The sequence below is a fragment of the Oncorhynchus nerka genome, linkage group LG16, assembly GCF_034236695.1.
Source record: "Oncorhynchus nerka isolate Pitt River linkage group LG16, Oner_Uvic_2.0, whole genome shotgun sequence".
In the NCBI taxonomy this organism is placed as follows: domain Eukaryota; kingdom Metazoa; phylum Chordata; class Actinopteri; order Salmoniformes; family Salmonidae; genus Oncorhynchus; species Oncorhynchus nerka.
Window position 1 is genome coordinate 8,240,387 of NC_088411.1, and position 26,255 is coordinate 8,266,641.

The window sequence follows — 26,255 nt, forward strand, 5'->3', positions numbered from 1 at the left end:
TTCATTAAAAAACTGAAATGTCACATTTACAGTGGGGCAAAAAAGTATTTAGTCAGCCACCAATTGTGCAAGTTCTCCCACTTAAAAAGATGAGAGACGTGTCCCCCTGCTTAAGCCAGTACATGTCCAGGCCCGTCTGAAGTTTGCTAGAGAGCATTTGGATGATCCAGAAGAAGATTGGGAGAATGTCATATGGTCAGATGAAACCAAAATTGAACTTTTTGGTAAAAACTCAACTCGTCGTGTTTGGAGGACAAAGAATACTGAGTTGCATCCAAAGAACACCATAACTACTGTGAAGCATGGGGGTGGAAACATCATGCTTTTTGGGCTGTTTTTCTGCAAAAGGACCAGGACGACTGATCCGTGTAAAGGAAAGAATGAATGGGGCCATGTATCGTGAGATTTTGAGTGAAAACCTCCTTCCATCAGCAAGGGTATTGAAGATGAAACGTGGCTGGGTCTTTCAGCATGAAAATGATCCCAAACACACCGCCCGGGCAACGAAGTAGTGGCTTCGTAAGAAGCATTTCAAGGTCCTGGAGTGGCCTAGCCAGTCTCCAGATCTCAACCCCAAAGAAAATCTTTGGAGGGAGTTGAAAGTCCATGTTGCCCAGCAACAGCCCCAAAACATCACTGCTCTAGAGGAGATCTGCATGGAGGAATGGGCCAAAATACCAGCAACAGTGTGTGAAAACCTTGTGAAGACTTACAGAAAACGTTTGACCTCTGTCATTGCCAACAAAGGGTATATAACAAAGTATTGAGATAAACTTTTGTTATTGACCAAATACTTATTTCCCACCATAATTTGCAAATAAATTCATTAAAAATCCTACAATGTGATTTTCTGGATTTTTTCTTCTCATTTTGCCTGTCATATTTGAAGTGTACCTATGATGAAAATGACCGGCCTCTCTCATCTTTTTAAGTGGGAGAACTTGCACAATTGGTGGCTGACTACATACTTTTTTGCCCCAATGTATGTCATGCAATAAAATGCAAATGAATTACTTAAAAATCATACAATGTGATTTACTGGATTTTTGTATTAGATTCCGTCTCTCACAGTTGAAGTGTCCCTGTGATAAAAATTACAGACCTCTACATGCTTTGTAAGTAGGAAAACCTGCAAAATCGGCAGTGTATCAAATACTTGTTCTCTCCACTGTATGTATGTGTATATATATGCATGTACTACAGTTCAAAAGTTTGGGGTCACTTAGAAATGTCCTTGTTATTGAAAGAAAAGCTATTTGTCCATTACAATAACATCAAATAGATCAGAAATACAGTGTAGACATTGTTAATGTCTATTGTAGCTGGACTATTGCAGCTATTGTAGCTGGAAACGGCTGATTTTTTATGGAATATCTACATAGGTGTACAGAGGCCCAATATCAGCAACCATCACACCTGTGTTCCAATGGCACGTTGTGTTAGCTAATCCATGTTTATAATTTTAAAAGGCTAACTGATCATTAGAAAACCCTTTTGCAATTATGTTAGCACAGCTGAAAACTGTAGTGCTGATTGAAGAAGCAATAAAACTGGCCTTCTTTAGACTAGTTGAGTATCTGTAGCATCAGCATTTGTGGGTTCAATTACAGGCTCAATCTGGCCAGAAACAAATAACTTTCTTCTGAAACTCATGTCTATTCTTGTTCTGAGAAATTAAGGCTATTCCATGAGAGAAATTGCCAAGAAACTGAAGATCTCGTACAACGCTGAGTACTACTCCCTTCACAGAACAGAGCAAACTGGCTCTAACCAGAATAGAAAGAGGAGTGGGAGGCCCTGATGCACATCTGAGCAAGAGGACAAGTACATTAGTGTCTAGTTTGAGGAACAGACGCAAAGTCCTCAACTGGCAGCCTCATTAAATAGTACCCGCAAAACACCAGTCTCAACGTCAACAGTGAAGAGGCGACTCCGGGATGCTGGCCTTCTAGGCAGAGTTCCTCTGTCCAGTGTCTGTGTTCTTTTGCCCATCTTAATCTTTTCTTTTTATTGGCCAGTCTGAGATATGGCTTTTTCTTTGCAACTCTGCCTAGCAGGCCAGCATCCCGGAGTCGCCTCTTTACTGTTGACGTTGAGACGGGTGTTTTGCGTGTACTATTAGACACCATACAGTGCACTCATACTAGAGTGATCGAAGCAAACTGATGAAATAACAGTCGAAAGAAAAGGTTTAATCTTGTGGAGGCAGCAGAAAGATTTAATAAATAGTCAAAGTCCACGCACGAGATGAGCCAATAATTTCAGATATGCTCACCGCAGCTGAAAAAACATAATAGAATACATGTGTATATGTGACCAGACTCTAACCATTCAATATTTGGTCGAAAGAAAAATACGATGTGAAAATTCTGCCAGATGTCATTGGACCCTGTGCCAAACCGTAATGTTCAGCATGCGGAATATTCACAGAGTGGTAATGATAGCTTTTCTGGCCACTCGCTGATTACTGTGGAATGAGTGAGGGCGCAGAGAGTTCAGCCCAGGAACTCTGTATGCAAAGGGACAATGGTAACAGCACAACTGGACCACACAAGGTCATAATATATTACAAATGGGCAGTCACAGTGGTATACCATGCTATACCACTATACAGGACTGCTCATTCACATTAGACCACCCTGGCCCATATCATGCTGCTTTATGTAGGGGGTTCATTGATATTCTGTGCAGTCACACTGCTATTATAATGTATGTGTTGAGTGGTCATATTTCCAGCAGTAACTGTAATGTAACCAATAACTGCGCTGATATCCAATGACATCACCTACCTCATCGTACTCCTCTGGGCAGCCCACTGCTCCGTCCCCTGGGCTGAAGTGCACATCGTAGAGCTGGGGCTCTGTACCTGCAAACACATACAGTAAGCAGAGTAAATAGGGTCAACTCAAAGTAAACAAAGATTTAAGTTAGTGCAGTGGTATTCACATTTTTTGTCTTGTGACAACACTCCAAATCTAATGACACAACCATAGGCGGAAATCCTAGGGGGGACGGGGGACACACGACCCCTCCATCCTACATTTACATTACATTTAAGTCATTTAGCAGACGCTCTTATCCAGAGCGACTTACAAATTGGTGCATTCACCTTATGACATCCTGGGAAAAGTATGATTTGTCCCCCCCAATATATCACTGTAAACATAACTATGTAATTTCAATAATATTAATAATACGCAATGAAAGCACTTGTGCTGATTATATACACTTAATAGAGCGTTTTAAGTTTCAAAAGATTGCGACCCCCCGCCCTTTGCCTCACAATGGTTTGATCCACTGCCAGTTCCTTATCTGGCAGGTAACAGAGGGGTTGTATCTACTTTCTGAAAGGCACTCAATGCACGTAATTGACGTGAGGTTAATCCAGTCAATCGCGCCATAGCAATGTTTTTGTTTTTGGCAGGGTTTACACACACACTAGCTGAATTTGCAGAGCTAGCGGGCAAACATTAACTATTAAGCTAGCTAGTACCTATTCCATTTATGTGACGTCGTCAAAGATGGAATCTTTGCTATCGTCAGTTTATTCCAGGATCAACATGCAGCTGTAGTGCTTCAAAGTCCCTGTGATAAGGTTAGCGATAAATTGAACTCCCAACTGAACAGAACTACACTCTCTTCTACCATTGTCTTAAATATCTTTAATGGTCTCGTTGCAAAAACTAAATTGTCGCTATGGGACTTTGAAGCACGTGTGCTGATCTTGGAGTAAACTGACAATAGTAAAGATTATAGCAAACACCACAGAAACGGAATTGGTGCTCGATAGCTTTGCAAATTCAGCTATTGTTGGAAGCCAGCCAATATGAAACAAACTACATTAAAATTACAAAAGGTTGCAGCATATGTTGTGTAAATGGTGAACTCATACAGCTGTCAACTCTTGCCACTGCAATCCGTTTCACATTTTCTAGCTACCTTTTAGATCGAAGCCCATATAGAATTATAGAAGATAAGATGATGGAAGCCCATCTCCTACTATAAATAACCTACACACTGTGTGTGGGCGTAGCTAGCCAGCCTGCCTGCCAGGTAGAAAAATGTCAGAAAAAAGTAAAAAGACAGACATCAGAGTATTTTTCAGTACACCAAAACGCAAAGCAAGAACCCTAGTAGCCTAACACTAGTTGATCAAATGTTCATTAGAAAGAAGTGAAATGCTAATGGAAACGTTTCACAATGATGTCATTAGGCAGATCAGGCAACATAGGGCACACAGACAGCAGAGCTGGGGACAGATGGGCAGGGACAGACTGGCAGAGACAGGGAGTCTCAGGTAAGTTTGTTGAGTCTTTGTTTGGCAACATTATGAAAGTTTCTACATTTGTTTTACTTGTAAAATAGGGACATAATTGGAAAATGCCATGGATACCCCCACTCTCAACTTAAACTGGTGACTGAACTAAGATTTGTTTAAGGCAATGGTATTGCTGTTGTGATTAATTGTGTAGTTTTGGGTACTGGTAGTTAGGAGTACGGCAAACACCTTATTTATTTTCTTGGAGACAGACTGTGAGGCAGTGAGGGTGGTGAAAGGGAAAGAGCCAAGGAGAGAGACTTCAGAGGACAGTGTCACAGCCACGGCAGGACCAGGTGTCAACCTTGTTGCCAGCAGCACCAGTATAGGGGACAGTGGCACAGCCACAAGGACCAGGTGTCAACCTTGTTGCCAGCTGCACCAGTATAGGGGACAGTGGCACAGCCACGGCAGGACCAGGTGTCAACCTTGTTGCCAGCTGCACCAGTATAGGGGACAGTGGCACAGCCACGGCAGGACCAGGTGTCAACCTTGTTGCCAGCTGCACCAGTATAGGGGACAGTGGCACAGCCACGGCAGGACCAGGTGTCAACCTTGTTGCCAGCAGCACCAGTATAGGGGACAGTGGCACAGCATTGTCCAGTTACCTCAGTGATGGCACAAAACCATATCAGCCACACCCATAAGTTTTAGAACCGCAAACTCTTGCCAACAGAGTGTTGACGTTTCAAGAGAGATGGTTTTGCGATATCCCCTGGCTACATTATAATCCATCAATAAAAGGAGTGTTGTTTTCACTGTAGTCAAGGGTTTTCAAGCCAGCCATCTATTGGCCAAAGAGCAGATGCTGCCTTCATTAGTGCAGGATTTAGCACATCAAAACTGCCAAACTCACCGCCACTGTCTAACTGTAAAAGCACATCAAAACTGCCAAACCCACCGCCACTGTGTAACTGTAACAGCACATCAAAACTGACAAACTCACCGCCACTGTGTAACTGTAACAGCACATCAAAACTGCCAAACCCACCGCCACTGTGTAACTGTAACAGCACATCAAAACTGCCAAACTCACCGCCACTGTGTAACTGTAACAGCACATCAAAACTGCCAAACTCACCGCCACTGTGTAACTGTAACAGCACATCAGCTGAATCCAATCCGTGTCCAGTTATCCAACGCGTGGGGTAAACAGCAGAAATGACGAAAGCTACCTTGCACTGTATGAGAAAGCAACAACATTGATTGAATCCATTGAGACACACAAGACAATTTACTGGCAAAGCAGTGGATCACTATCGGGCAGAATTTTTTTAAGTGTTGGATGGTGTGGAGGTTCAGTTTGGCGACCGTTTTGACCAGGACAGTCTAAACATTCTGTAAAAGTTGGAAAGAGTGCTTCTCATGGGGGAGTTGGATGAGTCTCTAGATCAGTACCCTGAGCTGAAAATAGATTATCTTTCAGTGCAGTTGCCTCTCTTTCGCAACAAATACCCCTGTAGCAGCAGTTGAGAGGCAGCAGAGGTCCTCAGGAGGCTTCCAGTGGAGGTGCGGGGGTTGGTTGACCAAGTTGAGGTGCTGATCAGAATTTTGTCTGTAATGTACATAAAGACAGGCTGGACAGTCTTGAGGGAAAATATCTGCCAGCAATTTGTTGGATCCATTGAAACCCTCAAACATAGGTTCGGTTCTTTTGTTCAGTAGTGTGTATAGCAGTGGTTCTCAACCTTTTTTGAGTACTGGAACCCCTGCATATTTTGAGGAAAGGCAGGCAAGGTTTTGAGTGGTCCTCAGGGACCTCCACCCCCTCTATATTATATGTAAAGTTAGTGGAATCCTTGTGCTGCTGAATACGTTCATTACACTTTTTTATTTCATGGACCCCTTGCCATTACACCAGGGACCCCTAGGGGTCCACCTACCCTGTTTGAGAACCCCTGGTGTATAGTATGATATTTGTTATTTTGTTTAGTAGTTTTTAGTACATAACAGTACACTGACTAATTATTTATTGTATTTTATTTAAAATTGCATACTTTGTGTGACATACTTGTCCATAGCTGTTGTTTGAAGAGTTGAGACACTGATTGAACAATAACTAAGTATTTCTGAAGGATATTTTGGTTGATTTGTTTGGGTTTTTCATTTAAGTAGTTATCTTGCTTTTAGAACTGTACTTATTCTGAGTGTTTTGTTCTTGTAAAGATGTTGTAATAGACTCAAACCAGTGGCACATATTTAATGACTATATAAATGAATCAGAAAAAGTTCAATAAAAACGTCAGTTCAGTGCGTGGACCAACTTTGTGATGGTTCTCAATGGAGATTCTTTGAGATGAGATCGCACCATGTTCATTGTATTTATGAAACCTGCACCCATACAGTGTACAGTACCATTACCACCTACAGGCCTTGCTTGGTATTGCTGGTTGTAAATACAAATACCTGCATACATACTGGACTGATAAGGAACACTGCTATAACTATTATTAGTAGTAGTATTATTATAATGATTTAAACATTTTAACAAGTTGGAACAACACTTCATTTAACTACTGTACCTATCAATTATCCAGTAGTAGTAATTATGGTTCCTCAATATACATTTAACATATTACAACATAGGCTATGTGTTACAGCACTACTTTTGGTGTCTCCCTCAGGAATTGCTCTTGAGAAAATTTCATGTAATTGTCCCCTCCAAAGTTGATATCAGATTTTCGCCCCTGGACACAACCTTATATTTTCAACAAATAACCACAATGAAAATAATTATCAAAATGAAAAGAAGCCAACATATACATTTTCTGGGTTTAAGGAATCTCATTTTTCAAATTATCTTTCTCAAAAACGTTTTTATATTGTCCAATACAATAATATGGATTCTTAATTTTTGGTAAATAAAAAAATTAAAAAGTATTATAATTTTAGCAACCCCGACTTTGAATATCACAGAATGAAAGAATGAAAAATAGGCTGCATTGTGTTTAAGCCAAGTGAATAAAAAAAGGATTTCAGCTTTTTTATTACAAGTGCAAACTTTAAAAGTATACACAAGTATACGAAACATTAGGAACACCTTCCTAATATTGAGTATCCCACCCTTTTTTCCCTCAGAACAGCCTCAATTCGCCAGGGTATGGACTCTCGAAAGCATTCAACAGGGATGCTGGGCCATGTTGACTCCACTGCTTCCCACAGTTCTGTCAAGCAGAGTATATCTGAGCAGAGTTGAGCTGTTGGAAATTTCGCTCCTCACTCCACATCCTTTCCAACTGCGCCGCTAAAAACCCCTCCTCGCTCACAGGAAATAAAACTGCCGCTCAAAATTTGCTCAATTAATTAAAATCCCCATTTAACACCCACCTATTTTTGTGACTACCTGGACAAACCATTTGGTTTTGAAGTATTGAAAACAAACCATATGATTGGAATACAAAGTATTTGAATAAACATGAAAAGGTGACTGTAAAAAAGCACTCATTTCAAATAGGCTACATGTGTTAAACAGCACAGGAACACTAAATAGGTCAGGAGCTAGACAGGTAGCCTAAGAAGGAGCCTATTATTTAAATTCTATAGTCTACAACTAAATATATTGTGAAGCATGGGACCAGCAGCATACCACCCTGCATTCCACTCCTGGCTTGCTTCTGAAGCTAAGTAGGGTTAGTCTGGTCAGTCCCTGGATGGGAGACTAGATGTTGCTGAAAGTGGTGTTGGGGGGCCAGTAGGAGGCACCCTTTCCCCCGGTCTAAAATAATATTCCAGTGTTTGGGGACATTGCCCTGTGTAGGGTTCTGTTTTTCGGATGGGATGTTTAAACAGGTGTCCTGACTCTCTGTGGTCACTAAAGCTCCCATGGCACTTATTGTAGGGGTGCTAACCCCGGTGTCCTGGCTAAATTCCCAATCTGGCCTTCACACCATCATGGCAACCTAATCATCCCCAATTTGCTCATTCCTGTAACTATTCCCTTAGGTCGTTGCTGTAAATGAGAACATGTTCTCAGGCAATTTACCTGGCAAAATATGTGAGTGCAAAACACTAGGCTGGCAGGATCATTTAAAAATGTTGTTGTATTAAATCATTAGTCTATAAATTGTGCATATTTGCTGTGACTTACTTAGAATTAAATACAAAAAAATGCCTAATTAGCATCTGTCTACAGTGCCTTTGAATTAACTTTTAGTAACACGAGTTTGGCCAAAGTCTGTGGCTTCTCAGCAGCTTTTACCCCCAAGGCATGAGACTCCTGAACAGGCAATCAAATGGCTACCTGGACTATTGTGTCCCGCCAACCCCCTTTTTTACACTGCTGCTACTCTCTGTTTATCATCTATGCATAGTCACTTTAACTAGACCTACATGTACATATTACATCAATTAGCCCGACTAACCGGTGCCCCCGCACATTGACTCTGTCTCTTGCAAGGTTGGGCAGGGATATGGAGTTTTTCTTTTTCTTAGGTAGGCCTATTATTTTTATGCAAAATAATCCTATCAAAAAAGAATGTTCCTTCAGGCATATTGGGCCAGATTCAATGCTAGTTAGCCTATTGTATAGATAATAGAACGAAAATTAACAAAACTTTAAGAGATCGGATTTTTTGTTTAGAAATACTTTGTTACAATGACACACTTAGCTAGCTACCCACCTCATTCCTTTCTGTTAGCATGTGCACGTAGTACACCATCATCCTTTCGGGATACGTGTCTTTTCAGATCCCACAATGATTCTTTAGTTGTGGATTTTACATCACCGCACTCCCTCTCTTGGTCCTCATCTTTGTAAGTCACCTTGATTTTGCGCCTATATTTTTTTTATCAGTTCTTTATGAAAATATTTAGAGACCTCCATGACTATAGCAAAAGCAAGGGGCTATAGCAGCACACAAGTAGCCTACAAATGCATGCTGGGCCGGGCATGCCCTGAGCTCGTGGAATGAGTGCTACTGGAGCTAAATTAGAACAGGCGAGAAGGCTGAAACGTTTGGAAACTTGCTCCGCTCTCTAGTAAAATTAGGCACGCTCTGCTACGCGCTTACTACGCTCCACTCACATACTCTGGTGTCAAGTTGGCTGGATGTCCTTTGGGGGCTGAAGAAATTTGGCTTGTCACCTAAAACTCTCACAAACTTTTACAGATGCACAATTGAGAGCATACTGTCAGGCTGTATCACCACCTGGTACGGCAACTGCTCCGCCCACAACCGTAAGGCTCTCCAGAGAGTAGTGAGGTCTGCACAACGCATCACCGGGGGCAAACTACCTGCCCTCCAGGACACCTACACCACCCGATGTCACAGGAAGGCCAACAAGATAATCTAGGACAACAACCACCCGAGTCACTGTCTGTTCACCCCGCTATCATCCAGAAGGCGAGGTCAGTGCAGGTGCATCAAAGCAGGGACCGAGAGACTGAAAAACAGCTTCTATCTCAAGGCCATCAGACTGTTAAACAGCCATCACTAACATTGAGTGGCTGCTGCCAACATACTGACTCATCGCTAGCCACTTTAATAATGAAAAATTGATGTAATAAATGTATCACTAGCCACTTTAAACAATGCCACTTTATATAATGTTTACATACCCTACATTACTCATCACATATGTATATACTGTACTCTATACCATCTACTGCATCTTGCCTATGCCGCTCGGCCACCACTCATTTATATATTTTTATGTACATATTCTTATTCATTCCTTTACACTTGTGTGTATAAGGTAGTTGTTGTGAAATTGTTAGATTACTTGTTAGATATTACTGCATGGTCGGAATTAGAAGCACAAGCATTTCGCTGCACTCACATTAACATCTGCTAACCATGTGTATGTGACAAATAAAATTTGAAGTATGCAATTCTGTTCTTCTGAAATAGGCTACATTTTCTCAATTTCATGTTTCTTTAGACCTGTCTAAAATAAATCCTGGATTTATTGTGATGGTGTAGGCGATAGCTGTGTTTGAAAAGCCATACTGACATTGTAGAAAAGGCCCATGGAGTTGGTGGAATAATCCTTTAATTCATTGCCATTTACTCAGCTGGGCCAGGGGCGCTTTAATTAGATCAGGTGGAAATGTCAGACAGATCTCAACTCCATAAAAGGAGGAAATTGCCATCGCCTGATCTCGCTGCTTTCTCTTCCTTAACTCCATCTCATCCAGAAGTTCTGTGCGTCCATGAATCCACGTAAGTCCACCGACTCTGTTACCTTTCTGAACTGTCTGTTGCAATCCGGAGATGGGCCATCAGTTATTGTTAATAGTTATTACCGCGGAGCGCAGCTTGGAGGAGCGCAGCTTGGAGGAGCGCAGCATGGAGCGCAGCTTTACATTACACAATAGGTTTGAATTGTCAATGATCACGGCCCTACGGCTCCTCATAGGCCAATTATGCAATCGATATGGTTCATGTGTATTGAAATTAATTATATGGACACATGAAGACAATTGAAAGAGTGAAATGAGAAATGTCATTGTTTGCTAACTGATCGACTTTGATAATGGGGATTGTATTGTATTCACTGTTTATTCTTTCATGATTTATGATAAATAGTTACGAGCCTAAATGACTCGCGGATGATTACTATTGACTTCTTCATGAACAGGACTGTTGAATTCCCTAAATTATGTTAATAATGAATGATATGATTTGATCTTTGATTATGAATTTGATTGGATACATGTTACTTGTTTCCTTTGTGATGCAGCACAGACTACTCAGTAAATATACCACTTTATGGTTAAAGGAATTCCTGCCTCAGTCTCATCCATTCCTCTGTCACCTGACACGTGACCACCTGTTCACCTTCACTGTCAGTCATCCTACCTGTCCAGCTACCCACAAAGATTCCAATAATCTTTCAGACATACTGTATACTACATACTATATACTATTAGTTCATTTTAGTATACTACCTCTGCCGGTCTACTGGAAGTTGATGCTGTTGTTATGCATCCTCTTGCTAGCTAGTTAAATTACTAGTTAGACATTTTACGACTTCGGGTGTGTTCCTAAATTCAATCTGGAGTGCCAGAGTGCGCTCGTAAATTCAGAGTTGTCAGATTGTCCGTTTGTAAATTCAGAGCGTATCGCTCTCGGAATGCACACTGGGCGCTTGGGCCGAGAAGTAGGGTTGATTTGAGCGTTCTGACCTTACAATAGCAATCAAGCACCCAAGCTAACGTTGGCTAGCTTGCTAGCTACTTCCAGACACAAATGAGAGTGACCACTCTGACCATTTTCCTCGCCCTAGAAGAGCTGGTTAGGCAGTTTTCATCTTATCCAGCTTTCTGTTAGCAGTTTTCATGTTATCCATGACTAACTATGACTAACTGTGTTGCTGGCAACAATTTAAATTTAGCTTTTTCTGCCAATGGTAACTGTCACTGACCAAATTCAACCGGTGTTGAGTGCCCATAAATTCATTATTCTGCTCTGGTAAACTCAGACGAGAGTGCTCTGAAATCGGAGTAGATAATTATTTTTATAAAAAAATGTATTTCACCTTTATTTAACCAGGTAGGCTAGTTGAGAACAAGTTCTCAATTACAACTGTGACCTTGCCAAGATAAAGCAAAGCAGTTCGACACATACAACAACACAGAGTTACACATGGAATAACAAACATACAGTCAATAATACAGTAGAAAAAGTCTATACAGTGTGTGCAAATGAGGTAAGATAAGGGAGGTAAGGCAATAAATAGGCCATGGTGGCGAAGTAATTATAATATACCAATTAAACACTGGAGTGATTGATGTGCAGAAGATGAATGTGCAAGTAGAGATACTGGGGTGCAAACGAGCAAGATAAATAAATAAATACAGTAAGGGGATGAGGTAGTTGGATGGGCTATTTACAGATGGGCTATGTACAGGTGCAGTGATCTGTGAGCTGCTATGTTAGCTGGTGCTTAAAGCTAGTGAGGGAGACATGAGTCTCCAGCTTCAGTGATTTTTGCAGTTCGTTCCAGTCATTGGCAGCAGAGAACTGGAAGGAAAGGCAACCAAAGGAGGAATTGGCTTTGGGGTGACCAGTGAGATATACAGTGGGGCAAAAAAGTATTTAGTCAGCCACCAATTGTGCAAGTTCTCCCACTTATAAAGATGAGAGAGGCCTGTAATTTTCATCATAGGTACACTTCAACTATGATAGACAGAATTAGAAGAAAAAATCCAGAGAATCACATTGTATGATTTTTTTATGAATTTATTTGCAAATTATGGTGGGAAATAAGTATTTTGTCACCTACAAACAATCAAGATTTCTGGCTCTCACAGACCTGTAACTTCTCCTCTGTCCTCCACTCGTTACCTGTATTAATGGCACCTGTTTGAACTTGTTATCAGTATAAAAGACCTGTCCACAACCTCAAACAGTCACACTCCAAACTCCACTATGGCCAAGACCAAAGAGCTGTCAAAGGACACCAGAAACAAAATTGTAGACATGCACCAGGCTGGGAAGACTGAATCTGCAATAGGTAAGCAGCTTGGTTTGAAGAAATCAACTGTGGGAGCAATTATTAGGAAATAGAAGACATACAAGACCACTGATAATCTCCCTCGATCTGGGACTCCACGCAAGATCTCACCCCGTGGGGTCAAAATTATCACAAGAACGGTGAGCCAAAATCCTAGAACCACACGGGGGGACCTAGTGAATGACCTGCTGGGACCAAAGTAACAAAGCCTACCATCAGTAACACACTACGCCGCAAGGGACTCAAATCCTGCAGTGCCAGACGTGTCCCCCTGCTTAAGCCAGTACATGTCCAGGCCCGTCTGAAGTTTGCTAGTGAGCATTTGGATGATCCAGAGGAAGATTGGGAGAATGTCATATGGTCAGATGAAACCAAAATATAACTTTTTGGTAAAAACTCAACTCGTTGTGCTTGGAGGACAAAGAATACTGAGTTGCATCCAAAGAACACCATACCTACTGTGAAGCATGGGGGTGGAAACATCATGCTTTGGGGCTGTTTTTCTGCAAAGGAACCAGGACGACTGATCCGTGTAAAGGAAAGAATGAATGGGGCCATGTATCGTGAGATTTTGAGTGAAAACATCCTTCCATCAGCAAGGGCATTGAAGATGAAACGTGGCTGGGTCTTTCAGCATGACAATGATCCCAAACACACCGCCCGGGCAACGAAGGAGTGGCTTCGTAAGAAGCATTTCAAGGTCCTGTAGTGGCCTAGCCAGTCTCCAGATCTCAACCCCAAAGAAAATCTTTGGAGGGAGTTGAAAGTCCATGTTGCCCAGCAACAGCCCCAAAACATCACTGCTCTAGAGGAGATCTGCATGGAGGAATGGGCCAAAATACCAGCAACAGTGTGTGAAAACCTTGTGAAGACTTACAGAAAACATTTGACCTCTGTCATTGCCAACAAAGGGTATATAACAAAGTATTGAGATAAACTTTTGTTATTGACCAAATACTTATTTTCCACCATAATTTGCAAATAAATTTATTAAAAATCCTACAATGTGATTTTCTGGATTTTTTTTCTCATTTTGTCTGTCATAGTTGAAGTGTACCTATGATGAAAATACTTTTTTGCCCCACTGTACCTGCTGGAGCGCATGCTGCTATGGTGACCAGTGAGCTGAGATAAGGCGGGGCTATACCTAGCAAAGACTTGTAGATGATGACCTGTCGGTAGTATATTGGGCATTGGTGACAAAACAGATGGCACTGTGATAGACTGCATCCAATTTGCTGAGTAGAGTGTTGGAGGCTAATTTGTAAATGACATCGCCGAGGTCGAGGATCGGTAGGATGGTCAGTTTTACGAGGGTATGTTTGGTAACATGAGTGAAGGGTGCTTTTTTGCGTAAGAGGAAGCCGATTCTACATTTATTTCTGGATTGGAGATGCTTAATGTGAGTCTGGAAGGAGAGTTTACAGTCTAACCAGACACCTAGGTATTTGTAGTTGTCCACATATTCTAAGTCAGAACCGTACAAAGTAGTGATTCTGGACAGGTGGGCAGGTGCGGGCAGCGATCGGTTGAAGAGAATGCATTTAGTTTTACTTGCATTAAAGAGAAGTTGAAGGCCACGGAAGGAGAGTTGTATGGCATTGAAGCTCATCTGGAGGTTTGTTAACACAATGTCCAAAGAAGGGCCAGAAGTATACAGAATGGTGTCGTCTGCATAGAGATGGATCAGAGAATCACCAGCAGCAAGAGCGACATCATTGATGTATACAGAGAATAGAGTCGTCCCGAGAATTGAACCCTGTGGCACCCCCATTGAGACTGCCAGAGGTCCGGACAACAGGACCTCCGATTTGACACACTGAGCTCAATCAGAGAAGTAGTTTGTGAACCAGGCGAGGCAGTCATTTGAGAAACGAAGGCTGTTGAGTCTGCAGTTCAGAATGTGGTGATTGACAGAATCGAAAGCCTTGGCCAGGTCGATGAATACGGCTGTACAGTAATGTCTCTTATCGATGGCGGTTATGATATCGTTTAGGACCTTGAGAGTGGATGAGGTGCACCCATGACCAGCTCTGAAACCAGATTGCTATAGCAGAGAAGGTACGGTGGGATTTGAAATGGTCAGTAATCTGTTTGTTAACTTGGCTTTCGAAGATCTTAGAAAGGCAGGTTAGGATAGATATAGGTCTGTAGCAGTTTGGGTCTATAGTGTCTCCCCCTTTGAAGAGGGGGATGATCACGGCAGCTTTCCAATCTTAGGGAATCTCAGACGATACGAAAGAGAGGTTGAATAGGCTAGTAATAGGGGTTGCAACAATTTCGGCAGATCCTTTTAGAAAGAGAGGGTCCAGATTGTCTAGCCCGGCTGATTTGTAGGGGTCCAGATTTTGCAGCTCTTTCAGAACATCAGCTATCTGGATTTGGGTGAAGAGCAGTTGACCGGGGTAGGGATAGCAGGTGGAAAGCATGGCCAGCTGTAGAAAAATGCTTATTGAAATTCTCAATTATAGTGGATTTATCGGTTGTGACAGTGTTTCCTAGCCTCAGTGCAGTGGGCAGCTGGGAGGAGGTGTTCTTATTCTCCATAGACTTTACAGTGTCCGAGAACTATTTTGAGTTTGTGCTACAGGATGCAAATTTATGTTTGAAAAAGCTAGCCTTAGCTTTCCTAACTGCCTGTGTATATTGGTTCCTAACTTCCCTGAAAAGTTACATATCGTGGGGGCTATCCGATGCTAATGCAGTACGCCACAGGAAGTTTTTGTGCTGGTCAAGGGCAGTCAGGTCTGGAGTGAACCAAGGGCTATATCTGTTCCTGGTTCTACATTTTTTGAATGGGGCATGCTTATTTAAGATGAGCGAATTTATGAAAGCACCCGAATGTCCATTGAGAACGCATAAAGACTATACCATTTAGCTAAGAATGATGTGAATAATCAAGTCAATAAACATTGGGTAGTTAGTTAGCCTATAGTTAATATACTGGCAAGTTTGATGTATAAGTAGCCAACTAACGTTAGGTACAACATACTGCTGTAATGATATGCTAAGTGGCTCTTAAGGACAGCGTAGCTAACAAATTGTCAGCCAACATAACATGTAAGGTAACTTATTTGAAAAGGAACTACTTTATTACATTGCTCAACATTTTGTTAACATTTGTCATAATTAGTTAAAGCAATGAATTTGTATCCACTATCATTTGACTATTTTCTGCCATTTTCTTCAAATCTGAAAACGATGTGAAGCCACGACCATTTCCTGAAGAATTGCATTATGGGCCCTAAAGTACAGAAATAGTGTCCTTTGCGTGTATACTTCATATTTTGGCAAATTTAGTACGACATCCGGGAACTTTTGGCATACTAACTATATTCATACTATGACCATTAAGCATATGACCATATATTCAATTCACGACACAAATAGTACAGTTAGTGTGGATAGTATGAGTATTTGAACACAGCATATATATTTTTTACTTTTTAAAATGTAGATTTTCCAAAGGGCCGCACCAGTGGCATGTTGACAATAGGACAAAATGGGACATGTCAGTCAGAGCACATCCACCTAATTTTCCAAATAAAAGTCCAACTATGATGTGATGGCAATCATCGTCATCCCAGTTTCGAAAGGAAAATCCTCTGACTCACTTCCATTGCTGATGGCCGTGATTCCTCGATAGAAGTCCTCGAAGCTGATCACCCCCAGCCCACTAGGATCCAGAAACTTGGTCAGATCCTTCACCTGTAATTTAGAGACAACCATGAGAGACCTTTCAAACACATCAATCATAAAGCTCACTTCACACTATAATTAAATCAGCTTTGTTGCCTGAATGCTTTATGAATAAATCAGATTGCATTCTGTCCAAATGAACGTGATGTAACAGACAATGAGCACACAGGGTAAAACTGAGCCAATTGAATTAAGAAACAGGGGACAGCATCCAAATTGAAAAGGTTGTGGCTTTGCTATCTCAGAGTACATCTGAAAATGAACTACCTAAAACGACTGATATTTCATTGAGCTCAGTCACGTCATGGAAACATTTCTAGGGCTGTAAAAACATCCTTGAAAATCGTCAAAATCACAAAACTGTCTCACTGAGGCTTCTGTGGTTAGGCTACTTCAACTGGTATGTTTCTTACCAAGACGAGACAATAGGAACCAATACAAAAGTTATTTGTTTCTGCACATGTAGACATTGATTTCTTAACTCTTTTATAAAATGTACATATAAATATGTGCTTTAATTTTACAGGGTTGCAGTGTCCTCAGACAAGGTAACCAGGGTTGAGCTCCAAGAGTCTCGCCTCCCTCAACACAAGGCCAACACTTCTAGGCCTACATAAAGCAAAACATACACACAAACACAGAAACTAAACCTGGCTACACAACTTGAAATGCCCAACTTGCAGCAATAAAGATTTATATAACCAAAGACACAGTGTGCACCTAACCCGGCACTCAAATGACAGGACACTGTACAATCAATCATTTATTTGATGTCCCACATCCATTCCCCGGGTAACCTGGCAACAAGTGAGGTGGTATCCAGGGAGATAGGCCAACAAGTGTGTGTGCTTTACACCCCAATGATGTATTTGGCATAGACCTTTTAGCATTATAGACATTGTCTTGGAATTTTTGGAATGCACTTCATTGTTTTGGTTTCTTAAGAATAGGCTCAGAAGAAGAATCACTTCTAGTTGTGACCCAAATTCTTACATTTTTGGGGGGTTAAGTTTAAAAGTCGTTCCCTGGAGCTTTAACCGTGGCGCCCTTGGCAACCCAGAATATGATCAGGCTTTTCCTAGAAATGAGAGATACAAGTGCGGTATGTTGCGATTAAAAATGTCCCATACTCATTACGGTGTCATTCCATGCATGTATCATTTACAATAAGCTGGGAGGGTAGGAAACTTCAACATGAGAATAGATGACACAAAACCAAAGTACAACCCTGACTGGTTTTTGCATTTTTTCAATAGGCATTCCTGTTCTGCACTTTTGAATCGGTTACATACATCCAAACAGTCATTCTGCTTAGAAAATGTGAGCTCCATCTCTAACAGTTTACAGTCGTGGCCAAAATATTTGAGAATGACACAAATATTAATTTCCATAAAGTTTGCTGCTTCAGTGTCTTTAGATATTTTTGTCAGATGTTACTATGGAATACTGAAGTATAATTACAAGCATTTCATAAGTGTCAAAGGCTTTTATTGACAATTACATGAAGTTGATGCAAAGAGTCAATATTTGCAGTGTTGAGCATTCATTTTCAAGACCTCTGCAATCCGCCCAGGCATGTTGTCAATTACCTATTTGTGGGTTTTTGAGGATTGACCACAAGTTCTCAATGGGATTAGGGTCTGGGGAGTTTCCTGGCCATGGACCCAAAATATCAATGTTTTGTTCCCCGAGCCACTTAGTTATCACTTTTGCCTTATGGCAAGGTGCTCCGTCATGCTGGAAAAGGACTAATGGTAGCGCTCACCTTATCTTCTCCGGACAAGCTTTTTTCCAGATGCCCCAAACAATCAGAAAGGAGATTCATCAGAGAAAATTACTTTACCCCAGTCCTCAGCCATCCAATCCCTGTACTTATCAGTCTGTCACTGATGTTTTTCCTGGAGAGAAGTGGCTTCTTTGCTGCCCTTCTTGACACCAGGCTATCCTCCAAAAGTCTTCGCCTCACTGTGCATGCAGATGCACTCACACCTGCCTGCTGCCATTCCTGACCAAGCTCTGTACTGGTGGTGCCCCGATCCCGCAGCTGAATCAACTTTAGGAGACGGTCCTTGCGCTTGCTGGACTTTCTTGGGCGCCCTGAAGCCTTCTTCACAACAATTGAACCGCTCTCCTTGAAGTTCTTGATGATCTGATAAATGTTTGATTTAGGTGCAATCTTACTGGCAGCAATATCCTTGCCTGTGAAGCCTTTTTTGTGCAAAGCAATGATGACGGCACGTATTTCCTTGCAGTTAACCATGATTGACACACCTGTGTTAACGACAGAATCACTGACATGATGTCAGATGGTCCTTTTGTGGCAGGGCTGAAATGCAGTGGAAATGTTTTTGGGGGATTCAGTTCATTTGCATGGCAAAGAGGGAATTTGCAATTAATTGCAATTCATCTGATCACTCTTCATTACATTCTGGAGGATATGCAAATTGCCATCATACAAACTGAGGCAGCAGACATTGTGAAAATTAATATTTGTGTCATTCTCAAAACTTTTGGCCACGACTACAGAGCGGGAGCAGCTGAATCTCTTAGCAAACTGTCGATTGACTGAGATTTACAGCCCTCAAGGTGATAGACCGACATATGTTTCCAGCTAGTCGATTAAACTCAGCTGACGTTATAGAGGTGAGATGGGAGCGGCTTGCCTTGTTTTGTGGTTTAACACTAAAATTATGTAAGAGTTCAGGTTAAATGTTACAGTCAAGCCCTTCCTGCTCCCCATCTCTGCTATGCAAATCTTCCATAAATTAGGTTGACCAGGGGGTGGGTGGTAGTGAATAGATGGGTCGTTTAAAGCGATTGCAGATATTTTAACAGCAGAGAATGAGATGGAGTTTGACATTTCAGAGGTGAGAGTGGATGTTCCCCCGCAATGGAGCTTTTTACTTGATTCCCTCAGGCCAGTCGACCTGAGGGCAGGGTCATTATAACACACAGGAAACACCTCTCTTCACACCTCGAGTAAGAGAGTGGGTGAGACCAGCACCCATCTACCAATAGGTGCCCTTCTTTACGAGGCATTGCAAAAAAAAACTGGTCTTTGTGGTTTCATCTGTGTTTGAAATTCACTGCTCGATTGAGGGATCTTACAGATAATTGTATGTGAGGGGTACAGAGATGAGGTAGTCATTCAAAAACCTTAAATATGCACTATGCAGAAATCATGCCGCCATTTCCTGGATGCTAAAATTAGAATTATTCGCTTAATTTCAGTTTATGTGACAAATAAGCAAGAATAGTGTAGAGAATCATTCTACCATCGCTGTGAGATATCTTTTCCATAACCAAAAATATTTTATTTTCAGCCGTTTGAAGCTAGTGTACAAAACTGAAAGTAAAAAACTAAACTTAAGGGAAACACAGAAAAAGCACATAGAAAAGATACCGCTTCTTAGACTTGTTTTCAATGAGAATGACAGATCTATAACATCCATTTCTATTTGAGTTTGGACAGGTCACCCAAACATTTACATATTGCAGCTTTAAACACTATTATTGCACACAGTTGGGAGTCCATGCAACTTATTATGTGACTTGTTAAGCACATTTTTACTCAACTTATTTAGGCTTGCCATAACAAAAGGGATTAAATACTTAGACTCAGGCCGTCCCCTTTTCATGTTTAATTAATTTGTAACAATAAAAAAATGTAAAACATGAATCCACTTTGGCATCATGGGGTATTGTGTGTAGGCCAGTGACAAAAAAGCTATATTTAATCCATTTTAAATTCAAGCTGAAACACAACAACATTTTGAAAAAGTCAAGGGGTGTGAATACTTTCTGAAGGCACTGTATTATCTGTCTTCTTCTTGTTCACTGTTCTCTCCTCCCACTCAGCCACACTATTACCTGATTGTCACACCACAAGATCACTAGCTCCTCTTCCTGGAATAATTCTGGGAAGGGATTTGCATTAAACTCTGAGGACCCATTAAAGGATCACGATAACAATGCAAATATCAGATATCTGATATCACACCATACATGCAATTTCTTCACCCATCTACAATGATCAATTCAGGGAATGTCCTATACAGGCCGGGCAGTGTGAAGTTAGCTAGGCTAGAAATGAATTCTCCTCTGCTCAGACCTACTTGTGAAACATTTTTGGTTACACACAAGAGACTTGCCAAGAGCTTTCACCACAAGGAAAATACAATTATTTGTGAAGCTTACAGGCAAAATAAAAAGCCACAAGGAACGACAACATTTACCACATAGAGAAGATAAGTTGCTATAAACAAACTTTATAGGCCCACACTCGTATGCTTAATGCCTTTATGGACCTTTTTAGGCTATATTTTGTTTATGGCATGGCATCTCACTCATTCACATGAATTATGGTGCAGACACCAGAAAGAGCAATGCATTTCTGCAACCTCATTACTGAGAAGGTTGGATTACCGCTGAGCAAGGAGGGAATAACCAAGCATTATCTGTACATAGGTTAGGACTAGAGGTCGACGATTATTCGGAATGGCCGATTAATTAGGGCCGATTTCAAGTTTTCATAACAATCGGAAATCGGTCATTTAGGATGCCGATTTTGCCCAAATTTAAAAAAAAAAAAAAAAAAAAATGTACACCTTTATTTAATATTTATTTAACTAGGCAAGTCAGTTAACACATTCTTATTTTCAATGACGGCCTAGGAACGGTGGGTTAACTGCCTTGTTCAGGGGCAGAAAGACAGATTTTTACCTTGTCAGTTCAGGGATTCAATCTTGCAACCTTACGGTTAACTAGTCCAACGCTCTCACCACCTGCCTCAAGAGGAGCCCTTCTGTTACGCGAATGCAGTAAGAAGCCAAGGTAAGTTGATAGCTAGCATTAAACTTAATCAATCATAACTACACATGGTTGACTATACTACTAGTTTATCTAGCGTGTCCTGCATTGCATATAATCGATGCAGTGCGCAATCGCGAAAAAGGACTGTCGTTGCTCCAACGTGCACCTAACCATAAACATCAATGCCTTTCTTAAAATCAATACACAGAAATATATATTTTTAAACCCGCATATTTAGCTAAAAGAAATCCAGGTTAGCAGGCAATATTAACTAGGTTGTCATGACTTCCGCCGAAGTTGGCTCCCCTGCCTGTTCGGGCGGTGCTCGGCGGTCGTCGTCACCGTCCTACTAGCCGCTACCGATCCCTTTTTCGTTTGTCTGTTGGTTTTGTCTTATTAGTTTCACCTGTGTGTATTTTGGTTTAATTAGCTTCCCTATATGTAGTAGTTTGACCCGCCCTTGTTTTGTGCGGGATTGTCTTTTGTTGCGTGTGTACATATTAGTTCGTAGTGTATTTTATTTTCTATACTGGACACCCTGTGGTTTTGGGTTGTCTGGTATAGTGTCCTGCGCCCTGTATTGTATTGGGCTTATCAGTTTGGTGTGCAATAGTAAAGCACTTTACTCCGTTACTCTCTCTCTGCGTCTGATTCCTGCACACCCACCTTGTCCCGCATGACACAGGTGAAATTGTGTCACTTCTCTTGCGTTCATTGCATGCAGAGTCAGGGTATATGCAACAGTTTGGCCGCCTTGCTCATTGTGAACTAATTTGCCAAAAATTTTACGTAATTATGACATAACATTGAAGGTTGTGCAATGTAACAGGAATATTTAGACTGATGGATGCCACCCGTTAGATAAAATACGGAACAGTTCCGTATTTCACTGAAAGAATAAATGTTTTGTTTTCAAGATGATAGTTTCCAGATTCAACCATATTAATGACCTAAGGCTCGTATTTCTGTGTGTTATTATGTTATAATTAAGTATATGAATTGATAGAGCAGTCTGACTGAGGGATGGTGGGCACCAGCAGGCTCATAAGCATTCATTCAAAAAGCACTTTTGTGCGTTTTGCCAGCAGCTCTGCTGTTTATGAATTGAAGCCTATCAACTCCCGAGATTAGGCTGGTGTAACGATGTGATGTGAAATGGCTAGCTAGTTAGCGGGGTGCGCGCTAATAGCGTTTCAAACGTCACTTGCTCTGAGAATTGGAGTAGTTGTTCCCCTTGCTCTGCATGGGTAACGCTGCTTCGAGGGTGGCTGTTGTCGATGTGCATCCTGTTTCCATTGATCATCCTTGAGATGTTTCTACAACATTATTGGAGTCCACCTTTGGTAAATTCAATTGATTGGACATGATTTGGAAAGGCACACACCTGTCTATATAAAGGTCCCACAGTTGACAATGAATGTCAGAGCAAAAACCAAGCGATGAGGTCGAAGGAATTGTCAGTAGAGCTCCGAGATAGAACTGTATAAAGGCACAGATCTGGTGAAGGGTACCAAAACATATCTGCAGCATTGAAGGTCCTCAAGAACAGTGGCCTCCATCATTCTTAAAATGGAAGAAGTTTGGAACCACCAAGACCTTTCCTAGAGGTCAAACTGAGCAATCGGGAGAGAAGTGCCTTGGTCAGGGAGGTGACCAAGAACCCAATGGTCACTCTGACAGAGCTTCAGAGTTCCTCTGTGGAGATGGGAGAACCTTCCAGAAGGACAACCATCTCTGCAGCACTCCACCAATCAGGCCTTTATGGTAGAGTGGCCAGACGGAAGCCACTCCTTAGTAAAAGGCACATGACAGCCCGCTTTGCCAAAAGGCACAGAAAGGACAAGATTCAAGACAAGAAAGGACAAGAAACAAAATTCTCTGGTCTGATCGAACCAAGATTGAACTCTTTGGCCTGAATACCAAGCGTCACATCTGGAGGAAACATGGCACCATCTCTACGGTGAAGCATGGTGGTGGCAGCATCATGTCTTTCAGCGGCAGGGACTGGGAGACTCGTCAGCATCAAGGGAAAGATGAATGGAGCAAAGTACAGAGAGATGCTTGATGAAAACCTGCTCCAGAGCGCTCAGGACCTCAGACTGGGGTGAAGGTTCACCTTCCAACAGGACAATGACCCTCAGCACACAGCCAAGATGACACAGGAGTGGCTTCGGGACAAGTCTCTGAATGTACATTAGTGGCCCAGCCAGAGCCTGGACATGAGGTCATCACTGATGTTGGGCGATTAGGCCTGGCTCAGTCAGCGTTCCAATTCATCCCAAAGGTGTTCGATGGGGTTGAGGTCAGGGCTCTGTGCAGGCCAGTCAAGTTCTTTCACACCAATCTCGACAAACCATTTCTGTACAGTGGTTCTTCCTGTAAAGGTTGCGTCATACTGCAGCACACCTTGGCACGTTATTTAAGTGTCAGCCATTGTTGCCATTAATGCTAGTTAGTGATAGTCTGATCACCAGAGGGTATCTTTGAGAAGCATTTGACAGTCATTAATATTGTCTGTACTAGAGAATTTAAAACATTTTGTAAGAACATAGTATATGGGATTGATTAAGAAATGTAGCTTAATTAATTTGATTAATATTATGGTGTTTCTATTCCAAGAAAAACTTCAAATGAAACCCTCAATGTTTCCGTCAGGAAAATATGGCACTGTACAACGTGACCGGTCGGGAGTAGGCTACAGTACTAAGAGCAAAATAATCCTAACATTTTCACACCCTAATTGTAGTCTAACCAATACCCAAACGGATATTCAGTGAAAATAAAAATCTCATTGATTTATCAAGACCAGTCCCCATGCTTGTCTTAGAGCAGCGTGAAACGGTGCTGAAATAGTTGATCACAAGCAGATAGAAGCAATAGGCTATTGCTTCAAATCCTATCTTCAATGTGCTTTAAATGCCACAATGTCACAAATAACTGAACACACACACTTCTTAAACCCCTGAGAAGGGTAATAGGAGGTGATCTGCATTGCATATTAAACGTATTGCTATATTCCATGCGTTACTGTGTGTTACGATCCTCTCTCTCTCTCGCCCTTGCTTGATGGCCCGTTTTACTATTGTCCTGGGCTTATAGATCGGGTCAATCCTTCATCAGATGAACCGAAACATGTCGGCTAAAGCAATTTAATTCATGAATGCATTTGAAAATGTTTAATACTGTGATAGTGAAGAGCAAAATTCCTCTCAAGAGAAATAACATTACAGTTACACCAACTGGTAGGTTAACCACACAACTGTACAAAATGGTAAGAGAACTGGTGAAGAAAGTTAACCTTCTACATACACATTTCTTTACTGGAATCTCTAAATGAAAATACTGGCAGATCCATAAAATTTAGAAGAGTCTAAATTAATATCTAAGGGGCTTTTATACAATTACAACACAGGGTTAATAAAAATAACTTTTAAAATGTATATGTTTATTAAGTAGTCTTGCTTGTCTCAGAGCAGTGTGAAACAATGCTGAAATAGTTGACTATTTACTCCTAACTCTAAAAAGAAAAGGTTTCTGGCGTATCCTTCAGGGGGTTCTTCAAATTGAAACTGTGGGGGAACCCTTATAAGTTCTTCAAAGAACACTTGATAACATTTATTATTAGAAGAACTCTTTATAATGGTTCCTCAAAGAAACTTTTGGGGTTCATTTTTTTTTAACTCCCTGACCAACCCCCCTTCATTATAAAAAAATATTTTAATAACAATATTGATTTAATTAATTGTTTACTGAGTGGCACCACAAATGTGAATTAATATTTACAAAACAATTTACCAAACAAAACACATTACAAAATTGCTGCATTTCTGCAGACATGTCAGACCATAATAAAAAATATTTACTTTGTACAGTACTTTCATTACAATTTCCAGCGAGACTACTCAAGCCATCGACTCACAGATAGATGGTTGAAGATGATGGGCGATCAGCAAATACAGTCTGGAAACTGCTGGCATCAGAGCACAACATCGCTCTAATCACAGTCAGAAGACAGTTTAAGAAACTTAAGTGGACTTATGAAAAGGCTCTGTAAGAGATTATATAGAAGTATATATTTCTTTACCCTTTATTTCACTAGGCAAGCCAGTTAAAAACAAATTCTTATTTACAATGACGGCCTACCCCGGCAAAACCAGATGACACTGGGCCAATTGTGCGGCCAATTGTCACGGCCGGATATGATACAGCCTGGATTTGAACCAGGAACTGTAGTGATCCCTCTTGCACTGACTTAGACCGCTGCGCCACTCAGGACCATGACCAATACAGCTCTGGAAAAAATTAAGAGACCACTGCAAAATTGTCAGTTTCTCTGGTTTTACTACTTACATATGTGTTTGGGTAAAATGAAAATGTTTGGTTTATTCTATAAACTACTGACAACATTTCTCCCAAATACAACTGGTCATTTTTTTACAGAAAATGACAACTGGTCAAAATAACAAAAAAGATGCAGTGTTGTCAGACCTAGAATAATGCAAATAAAATAAGTTCATATTCATTTTTAAACAACGCAATACTAATGTTTTAACTTAGGAAGAGTTCAGAAATCAATATTTGGTGGAATAACCCTGAATTTCAATCACAGCTTTCATGCGTCTTGGCCTGCTCTACACCAGTCTTTTCACATTGATGTTGGGTGACTTTATGCCACTCCTGGCTCAAAAATTCTAGCAGCACAGCCTGTAACCATCCATCTTCCTCTTGATCACATTCCAGAAGTTTTCAATGGGGTTCAGGTCTGGAGATTAGGCTGCCCAACAGCAGTGGAGGGCATTTGTATGTTTTTCTTGACATGGCAACATTTCCTAAGTAAAACCACATAATTGAAGTGATAGGCCTGGGTGTAACGCAAGATGCCTGGGAGAGATTGGAGAATGGGTGAAGGTCACAGGTGGGGCAGGACAGAGCAAACATTTCACAAGATTATCCAGTACAATGGGATGAG

General features: G+C 41.2%; 1 protein-coding gene across 1 annotated transcript in view; it reads right to left on the minus strand.

Annotated features, from left to right (window-relative positions):
- LOC115143972 (rab11 family-interacting protein 3-like) overlaps positions 1-26,255 on the minus strand; it is a 104,513-nt gene that overhangs the window by 74,247 nt on the left and 4,011 nt on the right. Inside the window, exons 2-3 of the mRNA XM_029684483.2 lie at positions 16,390-16,483; positions 2,790-2,866 (exon numbers count right to left, since the gene is read on the minus strand). Of these exons, the coding sequence (XP_029540343.2) occupies positions 2,790-2,866; positions 16,390-16,483 (171 nt within the window). The remainder of the gene's footprint in view (positions 1-2,789; positions 2,867-16,389; positions 16,484-26,255) is intronic.